Raw genomic sequence first — 19,435 nt, 5'->3', positions numbered from 1 at the left:
GATTTTGCTCTTTGAGATTATGCCTATACTAGGAAGACATAACCCTGTCACAGGGCCAGGTGCTGGCCCAGGATTGCCTGCTAATTCTTATCTTCCTGGCACAGTCAGGCCTTTGCTAACCAGCATCTCCCAGACAATGCCAGCACAGAGTGAACAGCATGGAGCAAAAACTGCTCCTAATAAGCAGCTTGGACTCAGTTACCCTGCTATGAAAGCAGAATTCAGGATTGTTGATCAAGACTGAGCCACACAGGAGTCTCTGGCCTGTAGTTCAGAGAAGAAAGCCTTATTAGTTCTTAAATTCCTGATTTTACACTTAGTGGTTATTTTATCACACTCATTCTCACTACAGGAGTTCAGAAGGTCACCTGGTTCTCTATTGTGAAGTATCCCATTGCTCCCCTGTGCTGATAAGTACCCAACTTTGTGTAACCAATGTATTTAATTACAGCTTTCTTGTTCTCTATGCCAAGGCCACTAGTGAAAATATTAAAGGTCTTCCCCAGTACAAAGGCTTGAGGATCTCATCTAGGAAGTTGATTAGAGTTTTCCCCTTACTTCTTTATTCAATTAAGCTTCATTGTTTCAGTTTAACCAGTAATTTTTGTTGGTCTACTATAATTTAAGCTTCTGCAAAGAAATTAGGTGGTTTTTTTTACACTAACCCATAGCCATCTCTGCACAACAGAAAACAAGTTACTTGAACTCCCTCAGTCTAATTGTTTTTGCCTACTTGTTCCCTTAATTCCTCAAAAAATAATTCTCTCTATAAAGACTGTTGTTAGAGCAACTTTGCCCATGGATTAGAAATTTCTGACAAAGACAAATTTTTGTTAAAAAGTACAAATAGGCAGTTATGGTTGCAATAAGGGCAGTACAAATAGGCATTAGAATTACTAATTTTCAAAATTTTTCTATCCAATTTGATGACATTAACAGCTTTTACACAAATATTGAATGTCTGAAAATATTGGGGTTTTTGGTAAAATATTATTACAATATGTTCTTAAATATTCTAATAAGAATTAATTATTATGAGCTATGAATATACTAAATATTTGTTTTCCACCAAATCTAGGACATGGTAGAAACAATCCAAATGACACTTCCAAGTTGTTTTATTTTACCAAGACTTTTACTCTCAAAGGCAATGTTAAATAATATTCAAGTATCATAAAGTGATTTCATTTTGAGACTTTTGTTTCCTAAAAGTCTCAATTAGATGTTATTTATGTCCCTTTGTGTTCAAAAATCTGTACTGATGTCACAGCTTCATTAAGGGACCAGCTAATAAAAATAACAAATGATCTACAGCCCAGAGGTGTTGAGCATGATCATTAATTAACACTTGTAAACTGTCTGAAGATGAATGGCACTAAGTGTTCACAAGTTATTTATAAATATAAGACACAATATCAACATCAGCAAGGGGCCAAAAGGGAGAAAATGTGACAGGACCACAATAAGCCTGGGGTCTGTTTACAGATGGCACTAAATTGAAATCAACAGAATTACACCATTTACATCATCTGTGTCATCATTCATTACTGAAATTGTCTGAGAAAAATGAAAGATCCAACTCTAATGAAATGTAACATCATGGTAATAGAAAAATTGAGATGCTTATCATGTAGTCACTGCTGTATTGAATCCCACATAAACATTCTTCAACTTTACATGAACTTGCTGCCTGGGCTCTAGCAATGCAGTCACAGCAGCAGGGCTCTCAGACAAAATGTAAAACATGTAGAATTATATTGAATTTTGCTGAGCTGGAAGGGCTCCATAAGGAGCATGGACTCCAACCCCCTGCTCCTCAAAGGACTGCCTACAACTGAACCATATCACTATGAGCATTATCCAGATGCTCCTGGAACAGGCTTGGTGCCTTGTCCAGTTCTCTGGGGAGACTGTTCCACCACCAACCACCCTCTGGGTGAAGAACCTTCTCCTAATCTGAAATCTGGTCCAACCAGAAGCTCCCCAGCCCACCTCCCTATGCCTGCGGGGAAGTCAGAGACTGCAGTGAGGTCACTGCCTTCTCCAACCAGGACAAGCCAAGCGACCTCAGCCACTACTCATAAGTCTTGCCCTTGAGAATTTTCGCCACTTTAATCTCCTTCCCCTGGACTCGCTGTACAAAGTCTGATGTCCTTTGTACAGTGTGGTACCACAAACCAGCTCATGGTGTGGTGGGACAACTGCCTCCCTCCAGCATTCTCGATGCTGTGCTATCCAGCCTGGAAACCTCCACTGAGCTGCATACTCCAACAGCTGCACATCTTCTGCATGCAATAGATGCAGCCATAGTTAAGCCTGACAGAATAGTAAGAAAAAGCAACATTTGAAAAAAATATATGTATGTCAGTATGTTTGTTTCATGAATTTCAAAATAGAATAGACTAAGGGTCAAAAAGCAACAGACTTAATGACACCTTACACGGGTATATACACCTATCAATATGCTGGAGAGATCAATTATATTTAACAAAAGGAAAAAAGGAACAATGAAATAAAGCTCTTTTTTATCTTTTTTTTTAATCCATTGTCAAATAGTCCCCTTTGTTAGGAAGGAAATATGGTTAACTGCCTATATTTCTACTTTATATATATTGACATGTTTATGTACTTCCATAATTATTTCTTACTTTAAGATAGCTACCAATTCCACATTTGCAAGTCCTTCTGACACTTCAGCAGTGGTAGCTAGATGAATGTTTCCTCTTCTCTGCTAGTATAAATTAGCAGGCTTTGAAAGTGTTATTAGGGAGAATTATCACCTTCCCTAAACTTAGTTCTACTTCAAATTCACTCAGATAATTGTATCTACAGTTTAATGACCATTTCCTACTTTATAGTTCTTTTGTATCATTTCCTCTTGTAGGAAAAGTTAAATATATCATGATAGAGCTCTTCACATACGTATTCTGTATATGTGAACTGAAAGTCCAAAGCAGTCATACTTTATTAAAGTCCTTCATGTTATTCCAAACTCTTAATATGAGAATCCAGGTGAAGCAAGAACAGCAGACAAGTAATGGACAAAGTGTCTTGAAGAACATAAATAACTGAACTTCTCTTCAAAAAAGAACCCACAGTACAATTTCAATATGCAGCTAACAACTACATAGTAGACTTTTCAAAGAATATTGCCAAATTATAAAAAGAATTTTGTCCTGAAAAACTTTGCATCAGGATTTGAACCTCTCACAAGAATAAAAGGCTTTCTAGAAGTATATCCTGGAAACTGTGTCTGTGCCTTAGAAAGGACATAGAATTTGCCGAAAAAAGAGCATGTAGATTGTTGGAAATTCTTTCTGAATAGGCTGTGTATTTTTACATTCCAACTCACAGCTGAAATCCTATCAATTTACCCTGTTAAACCACTGAATCTTACTATTGATACATCTCCATGTGGCCTCTGCTTCTCCCTTCATTTTTTCAATGCTCACTACAGACAACGTTGAAGGAAGTAAGTCAGCTCTGTGAAAACACCACATGCAGCCTGTATAAATGGGCTTCACCAAATGTTTGAGGCTTTAGAAATAAAAGTGTTTAAACAAGCACTTTTGTTGAGACTAAATCCTGACACAATGGTTTCTTTATGAATGAATTTATAATCTCCTCAAAAGATGATATTATATGTGCTTCAGTTTTCAGTTCTGGACCAGACCTAACCCACATTTAAGTCCATGGAAAGTGGAGATGGTGGTCTGCTTCACTCTTTTTCTTCCCTAACTGCCAAGTGTAAGCTGTAACTGGTGGCATGTTCTCCTTTGAGTAAGGACCTTACAAAGCAGGCAGGCATTTGGTGAACTTGGGGCATGGACAACCCCTTACCTATGATGGTATCAAAATCCCACTCATAATACTAAATATATCTATAGCAATTTTTTAAGCTTTTGGTATAATAAAATTGTGGAAGACTAACATTCTGGGATCATAGCTATTTTATTTCAAAGTCTTTTATAAATAGCCAGTTAAGAAAAACAGATGAATAAACTATAAAACAAAACAATCATACTAATCTATGACTCTGGAAACATAAATTACAACCAAAAAAAAATCCTTTGCAACATGGTCAGCATTAATAAACCACTTTCTCTTGAATGAAATATAGCTTTTTAGACATTTTCAATGAATACTTGAGATTAGTGTCTGAATCTATAGGCTAAATTTTGAACTAATTTTCACTTTTTACTATACAATGTTAAGAACAATGTAAACAATTATGCTCTGCCCCAAGTTATTGAGGCCAGACTCACTACACAGAAAGTTCTCTTTGGCAACCCACAATGATGTCAATAAAAAACAGAAGTCAAACAAAGATTAGATAAAACTAAAAAATAATTTGATGCAAAGCAGGATGAATTTGCTTCACAGCTACAGCGCAAAACCAATTTGCTAAAAAATATACAATCATCATGGTGTTATAATCTAAAAATTAACACTGAATGCAAAGACACTAGGCAATTGCAGACATTGGGAGAAATAGGCATTTGAACCCTATCTTCAATGTAGAGGTTAAACTAATCTAACCTCTTAGAAAGATCCCATAATTTGCCTGCCAAAAATGGTAAGAAATCCAAATCATTTACAGCAATAAATATCATCTTTCATAATCACATGACCAAGTATCTGAGAGCAAGAACACCTTAATTAAACAGGTCATGACTCCGAAGTTATGTAGCAATTACACTGAAACTGAAAGATGAACAGGTTAAATGAGCACTAGTGATTAACACTGACCAACCTTAAACATTTAAAAATGAATGGGAGGTACACATACACATAATATAAAAAAAAATACTCGGATTCCCACTTAAATTAATAAAGATACATCTGGATTCTATCAGTATTAAAACATTGTAGGGATTTATTTGTGAAAGCATATTATCCCTTATATCAAACAGAAATCTTTTTAATATGTATTTGGTTTACAAACCATCGGTATATTATTTCTTGCCAATCTAAAAAGCTAAAAAGGGCTTGTGAACTACATGAAACTAATTTTCAAAAAGCCACAAACAGTAACACACATAAATTGACCAAAATTGAATTAGCTACCTGAAATCCAGGCTTTTCCGTAGATCTTCTTGATGCTGAATGAAGGCATCATTATAATAATTGAAACCATGGAAATTTTAGTTTTTGAATACCCTGTTTATAGTTCATATGTGACATCTTGTTTAAACACAGGATTTTTCACATTTATTTAATTTTTTTCCTTGAATGCACTGAAGTTCAACATCTGCTAAAACTGTCTACATAAGTGCACTCATACTAAGCTAACTATCTTGCCTGTGCATACAATATTTCATGTATCAACAGATTCTGGCCATGCAAATTCCTTTTTTCCCCACAGCAGATCTAAAGAGCAGACAGATAGAAACCCAGATGCAAGGCCTTTGCCATTTAGTTCCTCAACCTACCACTGAACTGTTCCTTGAAGACACTAGCTAAATAAAGTTCTAAGTAAACAGCTGAGGGGGGAAAAAAACACCTTGGGAGGTTTGCTGCTTTACTCTATTACTAGCAATGTCTTCATTATTTATATATATAGGCACTGGTTTCCAGCCACTGAAGCTGAACCTAGATAATTAAACATTTATACCATCCCCTGCTGTGCCATAATGTCTAACTGTGTCCAAAGAGTCCTAGGTGTGCTGTTACACACCTGGGACTGAAATAAGGAATTTGCTGAGCTACCTTTGATAAAGGTCTACACCTGGAACTTAATAGCGCATGGTAATGTTTCTGAATATTGCAACAGGCAGCAAATAAAACTTACTGCTCAAGAACTGTTTCATCTTCTGGTTCCAGAATAGTTATTTGTAATTGCTCTTGCTCTATTATTTTGAACAAAAGTGAAAATTTATTTATGTGCTATAGTTTTTATTGTTATAGCAATGTTTCCATACATGTTTTAGGACAGGATTATTTTAGGATAGTTTGAAGAAGAATTTTAATGGAAAATTAATCTATTTTGAATAATCTGCAGTTAAAAGATACATTGCTAGTGCTATCAGGATGGGAAAAATAGCTAGAAAAACAAAAACTGACAAAAACAACAAAAAAAAATTACCTCTAGTGTTTTTCAGAAATTCAGTACCAATTAAAACCAAAGCAGCTACTTCTAATTTCTGTAATGTAAAATTACACCACCACAGTGTATATGTAAAGGACAAGGTTTATAGGAAGAACTAGTGTCTTTTACACTGACTGTTGTGGGTGAAAAATTTTATAGCAACTTTTGGACATATAAACCCATGCTTATCTAATACAGAAGTACAAATATGAGTGTAAAAAGGATTTAAGACTCACTTTCATAATCAGTTTTCGGTATGTTCTAAAGCAAGAAACATATTTGAGTGTGTTCTTTAAGCACAGAGCATAAATAAAACAGAAAAGTCTCCTTACATGGATCTGAAACCCCATGTAGCCATTGGCTTGACATAGCTAAGATCAGTTTGAAGCTGCATCATGTGAAGAAGCTGTTTTATTTTTATTTTCCAATTACATTTCAAGCAGAAGCTGGAAAATGAGATTGGCAGTTCCTAGGACGACATTCCCCTTTTCTTGAACACTGTGGGGGGTAAGCCAATGATCTGTGCATGAGAAAATAGGCCAATGGGCATTGCAGTGAAAATAAAAAGAAAAAGAAAAAAAAATTAATTAAAAAAAATAAAAAAGTTCCCCAACATCTCCACCAACTCAAAGAAGTTAATATTAAGTTGGACTATGGACTACAATGTAGTGTGATCTCCCTGCTCTTTGACTGTGATGGCAAACCAACAGTGTATTTTGGCATGAGAGTAAGGCCCTAAAAGTTAACAACACATGAGATCTAATTTAAAGAAAGCATTTGTATGCCAATTTAAACATTAGTAGGAGGTATTTACTATGCATAGTCATCACTAGGATTTAAGTCTGCTACTTGCAGATTTAAGAACCTATGTACACTGACTACATTCTATCAAGTCACATCATGACAGCCTTGAAAACATTGAAAATAAAGCTGGATAAACGTATTTTGAGTAGAGCACATGACTTGATTGCAGAATAATTTTGACAGGCAAAAGGAGCAACCTAGCATTAAAATATGTTTGGCAATCCAATTTCAGCCAAGAAGTTTGTTCACCTTCTGCTACTGGTGGGACTTTCTGTTAGTGATCAAGGAAACAAGAATGCAGTCTGAATGCAGTAAGATAAAGGAAAGCAGCTTAGACAAATGGATATATGAGAGACAGGATCAGAGAACAGGTTTGGAGAAGTGGCCCAAGTGGATTCAGGAAGATCTAAGTTGCCCACTCTCTGAATGACTTTTAGAGATCCCAGTCTGAAAGACAATACTTAAGAGCTGAGAAAAATCATTAAGCTTCCCACAGCAAATCTCAGAAAATGATCCTATACAATAGATAGTACAGGAGACGTTTGTCAGAGGTATTCTAAGTGTAGGAAATATTCTATAGCTTTTGTGAGTCTCTTTCTAAAAAAGAGATTTTTTCCAAATATCAGTGATCTGGGAATTGACATATGTCTTTGTTAAAAACACACACACAGAGCATAAACAGGACATGAAAATCTTGACGAGACTCTGTGTTTCTTCCTAAGACACAAAATCAGCTTGAGTCAAGTGTCTAGAACAGGGTAAGAGTTTCCCAAAACAGATATTTTCCAATAACAAGAAGGCAGAGGTAGGAGAAGCAACCTTGAGCCACTGTCCTTATGGAAAAAATCTAACTAGTTGATTAGCTAGGGAAATTCCTGTCCCTTTCCTCCTTAACACATGTACATGGTAAAGCTAGATAATAACATAACCTTATTACTGTGACCTCCTTCACATGTTTGTTTTTTTTATTTTATGTGACTCTAATATTTGACATGGCTCCAATATAGATGATATTGCAGACATCAGTTGTTGGAATGACTGTGGGAATAAATACTGTTAGCATGCATCAATTACTTGCAAGATTTTACAGAAATGCCACATTCTTCAAGAGGAAAATCGTTTCAGTTTTTCATCTGCTTTTTGCATTCAACAGCTACCTTTTTATTTTACAAACTGCTGGTACCTCACAGCTTTTGAACTTTCACAGCCTTTTAACTGTGAAAATCCCTGATGATGTAAGCCAAAAGAAAGTTGTGTACCCTCTAACAGACTGGGGCACCGGTAGATGGCCCACCTCTAATGTCACCTGCCCACTACCAAAGATATGTCCAAAATGGTAACAACAACACATGGCTTACAACTGCCGTGTGAACCAGATGTGCAAGTCAAATCTGAGACTTGACTCTTGTATCAGGGAGAAAAATTTGCATTTTATTATAGAAAAAGCCATTCTCTGTATACATTAGCTAAAAGTATACGAACGTTAAAGAATTTCTTTACTCCATCTCATACAGGAACGTATTTGCCAAGCATTACAGAGCAAATTGCTTTTGAATTTTAGTTCTTTAGAGTACAGCAGAAATTTTGATGGAAGAACAATTTACACTATCTCATGTAGTTTTTGCAAATCTGTTATTTAAAAAAAAAATTACACTAATTTGGTAAAATATTGGAATATACCCAGGCTTATTCCCAAATTCACATTTATACTATCATTTTAAATCTTGCTAAAATAAAAGACTAAAATATTTACTGTGTGTGTAATATTATCAAGACAAACAGCATGTCAGTGACATGCATAACGTGTAACAATATTTCAACATTATACTGAATACAATATGTGAACTATATTTTAGGAAAGCCTACAAACCAGTTTAGAAAATAATTTATATTAGTGGATAACTCTATGACATTGCTGGCATATTCCCAAACGTTTCAGATAGACATATTTTCTCAGTATTTACTGGTATCTAATTGTATTGTCATTGACAATCACAACTGAACTACCATGCCAAAAAAAAATTACAACCTGAAGTGTTGAGAGCATACATATCAGTGATACAGAGTGGAAAAATCATTATGATCACTATGCCACTTCTACAAGAATACAAATGAATTTTATCAAAGAAACACCTATGACACAGATGACATTTAACTTTTTTAAGCTGTGCACATATATTGCAAAAGCAAAAGGAAAGGCAGGGGCATGCTCACAAAAGCTGCAGACAGAGAGGAATATCATGCATACTGGTCACAACAACTCACAGGTTATTAGTAAGCTATTTGAAAAACAGTTAAGCCTTTTATGCCAAGCATTGCTTTCATTTTAATAACAGTAATTCCCCTTGCCTTCAGTAGGAATTACACCTGTGTAAATGAGAGCAAATGTAGGGCAGGAAATAAGTCTACCATAAAAGAAAAGAACTTTAAACAGAAAAAAGGCTCTAACCACTTTGTCCTCCTGGAGTTCACATCCACGAAAGCAAGAAAGAAAGAACAAGGGAAAAAAAAAAACAAAAAAACACAAATAAGGAAAGAGTCACTTCCATTTTGAAAGCAAGTACTAGACTTTTTTAGTAAGACAAACAAATAAACATCAAAGGAAGCAATATATATCTTTCTTATTTTCCCTAGTGGTGAAGGAGATATACTGAAAAATATGTAATTTTAATAGTTTCATGATCCTTCCAAGAGTAAAATTGAGACTATCTTGCAATAAAATTTTACAAAAAATGTTCAAAGGAAATTATTTTCATAAAAATAATTTGGGAGTCAGCCTGAATTATCTTCACAAAAGAAAATGGGTCATCTACAAAATAATGAAGCATTTAGCTCATACCTTGGACCCCAGTACTGCAACTGATTAGCATTCATCAATCCTTTGCACTTGAAAAGAGTTCAGTGAAATTTAGAATGTTTGTTTACTACAGACAAACAGAAGGTATTCAAATGGCAAAATTTCATGTTAGCCATTCAAGAAATCTTAAAAATCCTGGACTTATAAAGCACAAGGAGAGAGTTTGTCACAAGCATTTACTGCATGTCATTCCAGGTCTATAACACACATACTTTCTTTTTCATACCCATCAATATTAAATACAAACATTTCTATAGATTATTTCCCTTAAATAAATTGTCTTTTTAGCTGTCTAAAATTGTAAATGGAATAATACTTTAGAAAAAAATATTCAAAATATTTTCAGTCAAAAATATTCTCAATTTTAATGAATGAAGAATGATTATTTTTATCTGGTATTTTAATTTCACATGCCAATACAGAGACGAAATTTAGGCACTTGGTTAAGCATTGGCTGCACTGGGAATACAACTGCTTACCAAAAAAGGGTGACAATTAATTTTACAGATTTGTTGTTTTGATTCCTGTATGACATAACTTTATAACAAGTAACTCTTATAGAAGACTTAGGGTCCCTCCAATCCTAAAGTTACAAATAGGAGGGAATACAACAGAGGCCAAACAAGACATTCAGGCAATAAAACACACAATATACAAGGAGAAGCTGAGGGAAATAGGCTTGTTTAGCCTAAAGAGGGCTTGGATAGGGAAGGATGTGGGAAGATGGGAACTACTTGCATCCCTCAGCTATTTGAGGTTTAGCTATAGGGAACACAAAGACAGAATTTTCTTGAAGACACACAGGTAATAAACAAAATGCAACAATTAAGGGATTGTTTTGCATGTAAGGAAAAAAGAAAATCACAAGAGCTGTTAATCATTGAAAGAGGTTGTCCAGTGCAGTTAGGGATTCTCTCTCCTAGGAGGTTTTTACAATTCAGTTGAACAAATTGAACAAAAACCTCATCTGACTTTGAAGTTAATCCTGCATGGAGATTGGTCTGGGAAAACCTCCATGGGTCCATCTGACCCAATTTATTCTATGATTCTATGTTCAGTGGCAAAAGATTAAAGTATTTTAAAGATACTATGGGTTTTAGTGGTATTCTCAGTTTTACAAATAGTAAATAGCATGGAAATCTATCTAAATCACTGGACATCCAAGCATTGTCACTCCGTGTGCAGAGACATATTTTTCTGCTCAGTACCAAGTGGTCTCATACTTTTTTAGCATGGTTTCCTGTTCCACTGCAATAAGAAAGTAGTGTTCAGAGAAATTTTATACAGAAACATCTGGAGCCTTGATTTCTCATCCTTACGTCTGAAGAAATACACTCTACTATCCAAGAGGATTGCAATCCATAAGCATAATTCAAAATCCTGTCATTCATACTTTGATCATAACAATAACCAAGACTTGATTCACACAATCAACCTATTTTGAATAATGTCCAGGATGAAGAATCTCTTTCCAGAAACAAGCTACAAAATATAAGATATGTGAAGTTCAAGACAGGCCGTCACACTTTACCAAACACCTGAGACTGCTTCCAGCCTCTCAGCTTCCTATTCACACATTGCCAAATATTCTTGAGTTCATAGCAACACACTGCAAGCAATGACATGACTGAGGATATGAAAGACAGCCTAGTCAGGCTTTTCAATAGCGAGGATATTAGAGAAATCATTTGATTCATTTTTCAAAGAACAGTGGCATTTGTCCTGTTCAGCATGAAAATGCAGGTATATTTTAACAGTGGTATAAGGAGAAAGGCCTTATCTCCATAAATATTCAGACACACAGAAATGTTAGCAAAATTAGTGGAATTCCATCCTATGCTCAAAATAAAATTAGAATGAGTCAGTATTTATTCCTTATCCTTTTTTAAAAAGGTCAGTCTGGAAATCTGGCTCTGACTGCATGAGCCAAAGCTACTCTTCAAGACTGTATTTTTCTCACTTCAATTGCATAAAATTATAAATCTGGGTAAAATTGTGAGTTCTTCATTGTATCAGGATCGTAACAACTTCTAAGGTTTATTAAAGCTTAAAAGCAGTGAAGAGTTCAAACATGTAGCCTCTTGAAATTGAGACCATCATTTGCTCTTTACTGAGATCAAAAGAGCTATCAAATGTAAATAGTTTCAAATAAATAAAATTAATAACGGAAATAGTTTGTGCAGTTGTCATTTGAAGGGACTGATCATATCAAATAGCTTGTATTAAATTCACAATCAAGTTTTTTAACTGTCAAGAGAATCTAAATATTCAATACAGAAATGCTGATTCCGAATATCAGTTCTGCCAGGTATTAGTTTTCAAATAAAGTTTACAGACTAGAAAGAAGCAATATCTCCTGGTTCAAAATGGTTGTTGTGCAAGGTTTTTACTCTTAGCATTAAATGCAACAACTTGAAGAAGTGTTTTGCTGAAGGGTTATGCTGGGACAGCACTACTTCTCTACAGTCCCAGCAGAAGAAGGGAGAGTAGCTCAGGCAGGGCCAGGAGAAGGCAGAAAGGGTGGCATGAGGCAGGTCATGGTGCCACCTGCACACCTGTGTCCCACAGAATGCACCCAAGGAGAGCTCAAGGATAGGGCCCAGGTCCCCAGCAAGGTGATGAGGCAGAGCTGAGGCAATCCAGGAAGCCAAGCCTATGGATTAGGCTCAGCAAGGGAACCATCCAGGCAACTGCATGGCTGAGGCAGGGACCGAGGCTGAGCACTGGGCAGCTCCCAGCCAAAGGACTGGAGCTTATTGCAGATCATCCTCACACACCTCTTTCCCCAAGGCTGATCCCAGGTTAAAACTGCACCACATCAGAGAAGCCAAACTCCACCAGGAAAGGAGTGGGGAAAGCTGCTAAGGACCATTAAGCACAGTAGCTGAATTGTAGTCCTGGTAAGTTCAGGTATTACTTTCAAAAGAATAAAGAGGTTGATCACCTCAGATAAAAAGGGGGAGGGGGGGGATAATTTCTAAATGATCATCGTTTAGAGATGTCTTAACTATCATAGATGTTGCTATGGCATTAACATTGTTCCAATATAATCAGGACCAGATTTAAGATTGGAAGTGTTCAACATATATGATAATACAAATTCTATTCTATTGATGTGGAGACTGAGATGTGAAATTCATTCTAATGAGAAGTGTAACTTTTACACTCTCCAATTGTTAATGTACAACTTCTGAACAAGAAGTGGAATGTCTTTGGAATAATTTACCACTGACTTTCTTATTTTTCAAAGATACTTTTTCCTCCAGAGAGATGAATACCGTTGCAGGTTACCAGTTTGTACAGGTGTTACATGGATTAAACTGAAAATAAAAACCATACAAACTGTTTAGAGGAATCCTTCCTCATTTTTGCAGTGTTATGCATCATTTGTAGAGAAATCCAAAGTCAAAGCACAGGTCCTAAAGACCAACTTACTAGTATGCAATAACAAATCATGGAGTTTATTGCAAATCCTAGTGACTTAAAAACCAGCTTGTGACAGACAAATTCTTTAGTGCTTGCTAATTCTCAACAGAATTAAATGGTTCATGCATTACCAAAAGTATACTACAATTTTGTGTTGCAACTCCATACAGATGATCACATTGCAAGCCCTGCACTTAAAATAATTCAGCAAATGGAATTTGATGTCTTTTTCAAAATCAAACAGCCCCAGGGAAATAATCAGAATGCAAATCTTGCACTGAACCAGGGGAACTGAGAGAAGTTCCCTACTTACACCTTACATGTTTCCCATGTTGTTGTTGGGTCCTATAAAGCAACAGAAAATCTCTTACTTTTGTTCTTCAAAGACAAAGAAAGATGTTTCAGTGGCTCCAAGTGATAGTAAGTTGCCAAATACCCTGAAAGAAGGTATTCAGCATGCATTAAGTTAACTTTTCAGACAAGCATTTTTTTCTTTTCTGTACAAGCGAAAGGTTGGTTTAGTGAACTGGCATTCTGAGGTGCTAAAATTTATACTCACTGCACACAATGTTGTATCAATCTGGAGGCTGCTTTTTCCAACATTTTAGCATTTAGATTTCTCACCTGCATAAACCTCATTCTGCTGTCTACTGACTCATTTGATGTGCATTTTCCTATATAAATTAGCATATAATTTTTAAAAAGAAAATGAATATATTTTGTATATCAGCGGTACTCTCATTATTAAGAACAATTACTGCTTGCTCTCACATGATTTATTATTTAATTTTTAATCAATCTGAAACTGTTTATAAACATAAAAGACAACTGTTCAAGGTTTTTTATTCCCTTGTAATTTAAGCCCCCATTTAGCTAAATGCACCATTCACCAAGATAATAAATTGTACAAAAGCAAAAGTGCCACCATTATCATTTTTATTTGTTTGAGCTAGAAGGAACTCCCACATAATGATAATTTTTGTAGTGCTTGAACTGAATGCTAATGCCTATATATTTAAGGCACTTTAATGAAACTGAAAAAGGAATAAACCATCCAAACATTTTGAGAATCCTGATCTAATGCTCTGACAACAGTCAAAACAGTCAAAACATTTCCACTCCCTGCTCCTACTCATGGCCATGAACCTTGTAAGCAGTAGTCAGCCTTGAGACCTTTGAAAGAGGAGCATTCTTTGCAATTCTCCATCATCTGAGGTGCATGCTGCTAATAATGGTCTGTACTAAACAATTAAGGAGTAAAATCTGGAATAAAAGGCAGGAGTTTAACTTGAAACTTGATATTATGAAGATCTCAAACAGATCCACCAAAGAACATTTCCAACAGTGTAACTATCACCTCATATAAGGTCCAAAGCAGACATAGATATAAAGTGTAAAAAATGTCTGCAAAGACACCAAAAAAAAAAGCAAATTTAAAATAGGAAGTTATTAGAAGTCATCCTTAAAGAATCTGAAGTTGTATTCAGAAAAGAAGAGAGATAAGAATGAATTTTGGTAGACCAAAATAGTTTTAATAAAATAATAAGTGTAGGCATAAAGCAGGGCATAAACAGGAGACTTCCACAGTCCTTCTCTGAATTAGATATTTTTTGTTCATATTCACAGTGATTAGGAAAGTATTTACTCTAGAATATTCTTTTATGCAGAATAAACTAGAGGATATACTTTGAAGCGATGTTTCAGAAAGAGAAGCTATAAAGTGAGTCAACAAAAAAAATTAATAATTTTTTTAAGGAAATTATAGTTAGTGTAAAGTCATAGTCCAGTCTAAAAATTCTTAACTGTAACAGTCTTTCATTGATAAGAAGTATAAAAGTTGGCAAAAATACCAAGATATTTTTAAGGAATTTCAACATTACATCAATTGAAGAATAGACAAATAAGTCTGACATCCACATTGGACAGATTTTTAGAAGCTTAAATACACAATAAAATTAGCAAGCATATGAATAAATTATGATAAAATGTGGAGAAGTCAGAATGGCTTTAGTTGAGGGAATTCACATTTGTTACATGTACTAGAATTCTTTCAAGTAGTCACAGAGAAAGTGAGAAAATGGGATTTATTCCTACTGCTCAGTTGGGATTACAGGCTTTTAAAGAATCTCAGCTTCTATGGAATAGGAATAAATTCATCCATGAGAAAACTTAATTAATGAAAGGACAAGAAAAAAACACAGGAATAAATGGTCAGGGCTTTTTTAAGGGAAAATGTTCACCAGCAAAGCCTCACAGGAGATCAGTTTAGAGATACTCTGTTCACCATACTAATAAATTATCTAGAATAAAAATAAATGAGGTGCAGGAAAGCTTCACACTAAATTAGTAAAAGTAATAGAAAAAAATGCCAGCTGAGAAGTGTTGCAGAATAGTCTCAGACTGAATGGAGAAGTCCACTTAGAAAGACAGATTTAGGTTAGACAGTAAGAAAAGCTATCTGTAGTGAGCATGGTGAAGCAGTGGAATTACCTAAGACTCTGTGGAAGAATCTCATTGGAAATCTATCAAGAGAAGTCAGACATATATCTGTCAAGTTCAGATAATCCATCTCAAGTAGAATCTAAATGGTGTATCAGAATTTTTCATTACGAAGTGAAGCATTCTTCCTAATGCTACCTTTCTAAGGATGTAGGCATAATGACTCAAATACCTGTACAAATGGGCTTTTATAATCAGATGGAATTAAGACAGAAATTATTATTTCTCTCTTATTACCTGAACATGACTTAGTTATAAAAAAACCCAGATAAAATAAGTGAAAATACTTAAGGTAACATTTTTTAATTACCTCATTGAAAACCAAGGCATTTGGGACATTTACACATAATCTCAGTTACTTTAATTAACAGGAACTACTATCAGGAATTACTATTGCATTTTTATATTTTTTGTTATTTTATACTTTGTTATTCAAAAACTTCAGTCCATTATTTAAACCTACTTTTCAGTCTTAGGCAAAGAAATATATAACATGGATACTATTGTCTCCTACCTTATTAAAGATAATATTTACCAATTGCATGGTATTTGCAATGAGCATATTACTAGAAAAAATTGACTTATGGAAATAAATTATATTAAAAAATACATAAACATTAGAATAATAAAATATTGTACTGTTTAAATATGTATTTTCACAAAAGACTAGCATAATACTTCTTGAATATTGCCATATGGCTTCTACGAGAGAAAGATTCTGTGTATCAGATCTGAACATTTTATCTAAAATGTTGAGTAAAATTAACTCAGAAGAGTTTTCTGTGATTACATCAGTTGTGCTAAATTTTTTACTCTATCATTCAGCATTTTTAGGAATTCAGATTTCTGGTTTACCACTTGTTATACAATAAACACCAGAATACACAATATTTTAGTGCACTTAATAATTTTTCAGAAACAAATTAATATTCGCTTGTGTATGCACATACAAATATTCATAATATGTTTGGATATGTATAATATATAATAAATATTTAAGAGCAGAGTATTATATTATATATAATGTTCTAACACTAATTCCACAATAATCTTGTATAGAAGAGCCTAGGCAAGCAGGAAAAAATCAAATCCTTGCTCTACTTTGTACAAAGCAAAGTCTTAATATTAGAATCACTGGATTACTAGCTGTAGTTCTGTTTCTCAAATAGAGACTCATCCTCCAGTCAAAGAAATGTACTTGCATGTTTGTTAGTCAAAAAATGGTATGTATTAACTTAAAAGCCATAATCACAAATTCATATGCAACTGGAAATTACATGAAATGAGGACAGATATCTTGAAATCTCCTGAAGTAGATATCGTCTCCTTAAAGGAAATCTGTTTCAGTAGTTGTGTGCTTTGGACTCATAAGCAATGAATAAGAGACACTGAGTTTAGGAGAAGCCTGCTGTTAAACTCTTGTAACTCCATACCTTATTTGACCGCAGAGACACTCTTCCTCCGCAGCGCGCACAGAATTTAGTTTGGCAATATGAACAGTTATGGCCACAGCCATCAGCAAATTTTGTTTTGTGGCAGATGCCACAGGTTGGGGCATCACCCTTCTGCTCCTGGTGCTGCTGTGATTCTTCTCCCATCTTCTTCACTTGCTCCTTATACATCTCAAACTGTTGATGTAATTTTCTGCAGAAGAGAAGGGATCATTAGTTGTTGTTTACTTTTGCCCACAAATACTTCACAGTTTCTAAACCACAATCACTTTTGAAAAACAGAGAGAAATACTGTAGTAAAGCAAATATATTTAATTTATGATGCTCCAGAAGTGTTACATTCATGATTTTTTGCTTTTTCATTATAACTAGACTCTAGGAGAAAGCTCAACATTGATAACATTCAGGTCACAGTCCAGCTGTTACAAAGAAATGGGACTTTGTTTCAGGATGGGACCGGATGTTTGCTACAAATACAACAGCTGGAAACACAGGATAAGCAAGCCAAGAGCCCATGGTACAAAACAATAAACTGCTTAAGAGGAAGAAAAAAAATATCTAATTCATTATTTAAAGTGTACATTAAAGTGCAAATATCTTTTCTTGATCTAGCTTATCTTCATTTATCTAACAATACTGCATAGAATAATGATTCCAAAATGCCTTTTCAATGACTTTTCTACCACTGGGTTTAAAGCCATAGTATGTTACCTCATCTTAACAAGTTATTATAAATCATTTAAGCCATTCATATCATTGGATAGGAACTGTCAGCTCATATGAAATGTAAAGTAGAAGACAGCCTTAGGTGTAAAATCCAGGAAAAATTGCTTATGATACATACATTTATCATCTATTTCCAGAACTAGAAACAATTGCAGTCAGTGGCCATGAGTGTACAGAACTTAAATATTAATTTGTCATGTTAATTCATCCATATTTCTGAGTCCACAATCATCAAATCTTAATAAAAGATAATGAGAAGTGTCTCATGGTGACCAAACTTACAAACACATTTCATAGTCTATAATGGTAGGGGGTGTCTTTTTCTCAAAAGCCCTATTTCTAAAGGTAAATGATGTAATGGGAAATTTAATTTTCATTGGAGAGAGCCATAATATAATTTTGCAGATTCTGAAAAAGATGGAACAGATGACATTGCATATGAGGAGTTCCAAACCCACTGAGAAAAAAAAAAGAACTTTGATTTCTCCCTTCCTTTTTTTATCATTGTGATTTTAAGGGGTCTGAAGAGCAATATTTAAATTCTTAGCATGGAATTCAAATTGCCTTATTTTGCAATAGAGACTGTAAATTTTAGTAGATTAAAAGTTATTAATCTTATTTAGGCAGATTTTTAGCTCCTTGAATAAGTTCATGCAAAACCCAAAAAATTAAGCACTTTTTATGAAACATGAAAAAGGTAACATGAGACAAAAAAATAGAATTGCAAAAGGCATTTATTTTTCCTTAGAATTATTCTTCTTGAGAATCTTGAGATTAAGTTAATAAAAACCACACACTAATCATCTGATAGAACAAAAAATAATCTCCTAGAAAACAACTAAATCCAGGAGACCAACTTCCTTAAGCATAAATATATCCTTTATAAAGATCACATATAAATTAATGATGCAAAACTATTTCATCAGACTTTTCAGAGGGACCTACCAAAACAAGTATTGCACAAGTTAACTTTTAACTCAACAAGTTATTTACCGTGGATATTCAAACACGTGGCAAGAATTGTTTGGATTTACTTTGTTTTTCAGGAAAACTCCCCTAAGAATGTACTTGACATTAAACCACAGAGGAATTGTAGGAACAGGCAGGCAGCTCCCTCTCGAGCAGGGAAGACAGGAGGCTGGAGTCATGCCTCTCCTCTGCACTGACCCTTTCCCAGGAAGAGGGAAACAGGGTTACATTTCCTTGTGTGACATTTTTCTGTGAACCTGCTGTTGTCACTTCAGTACCAATCCTGAGCCCACAGGCTGTCCTCAGGCCCAGCAGTGTGCACTCCCAAGAGCAGTGGCTCCTTCTCCCTCGCTTCCATCCCTTTCCCACCTGCAGCAGAGTAGGGAGAGGGGCTCATCTGAGACCTCTGCGGAAGGGATGGGAGAGTTGGCATTGCCCTAGAAACCATTTGGGCAGTCAGGAATAAGGGGCTTCCTCTGCCTTCTCTCTGCTTCAAAAGAGCTCACTGAGTCCTCTGTTGAATGGGGCAGGACACGAGTTACTAATCAGCAAGAGCTGAATGAAATTGGAAAAAAAATTTTTGAAGTCTGGAAACCTGGCACATTTCAGTGTTTT

At 35.0% G+C, this 19,435-nt stretch overlaps 1 protein-coding gene across 34 annotated transcripts in view; it reads right to left on the bottom strand.

Moving 5' to 3' along the window:
• Positions 1-19,435, bottom strand: part of RIMS2 (regulating synaptic membrane exocytosis 2) — a 443,102-nt gene that overhangs the window by 341,265 nt on the left and 82,402 nt on the right. For 24 of the 34 annotated variants that reach the window (XM_033512411.1, XM_033512408.1, XM_033512391.1 and 21 more), the window contains 2 exons: positions 17,108-17,318; positions 9,342-9,353 (listed from right to left, as the gene is read on the bottom strand). In XM_033512411.1, the coding sequence (XP_033368302.1) occupies positions 9,342-9,353; positions 17,108-17,318 (223 nt within the window). The remainder of the gene's footprint in view (positions 1-9,341; positions 9,354-17,107; positions 17,319-19,435) is intronic. The other 10 variants (XM_015618871.2, XM_015618869.2, XM_015618874.2 and 7 more) reach the window with 1 other exon arrangement.

This window comes from Parus major, chromosome 2 (assembly GCF_001522545.3).
Source record: "Parus major isolate Abel chromosome 2, Parus_major1.1, whole genome shotgun sequence".
NCBI lineage: Eukaryota > Metazoa > Chordata > Aves > Passeriformes > Paridae > Parus > Parus major.
The sequence above is the reverse complement of the archived record's forward strand: the minus strand, read 5'-3'. Positions and strand labels throughout refer to the sequence as shown.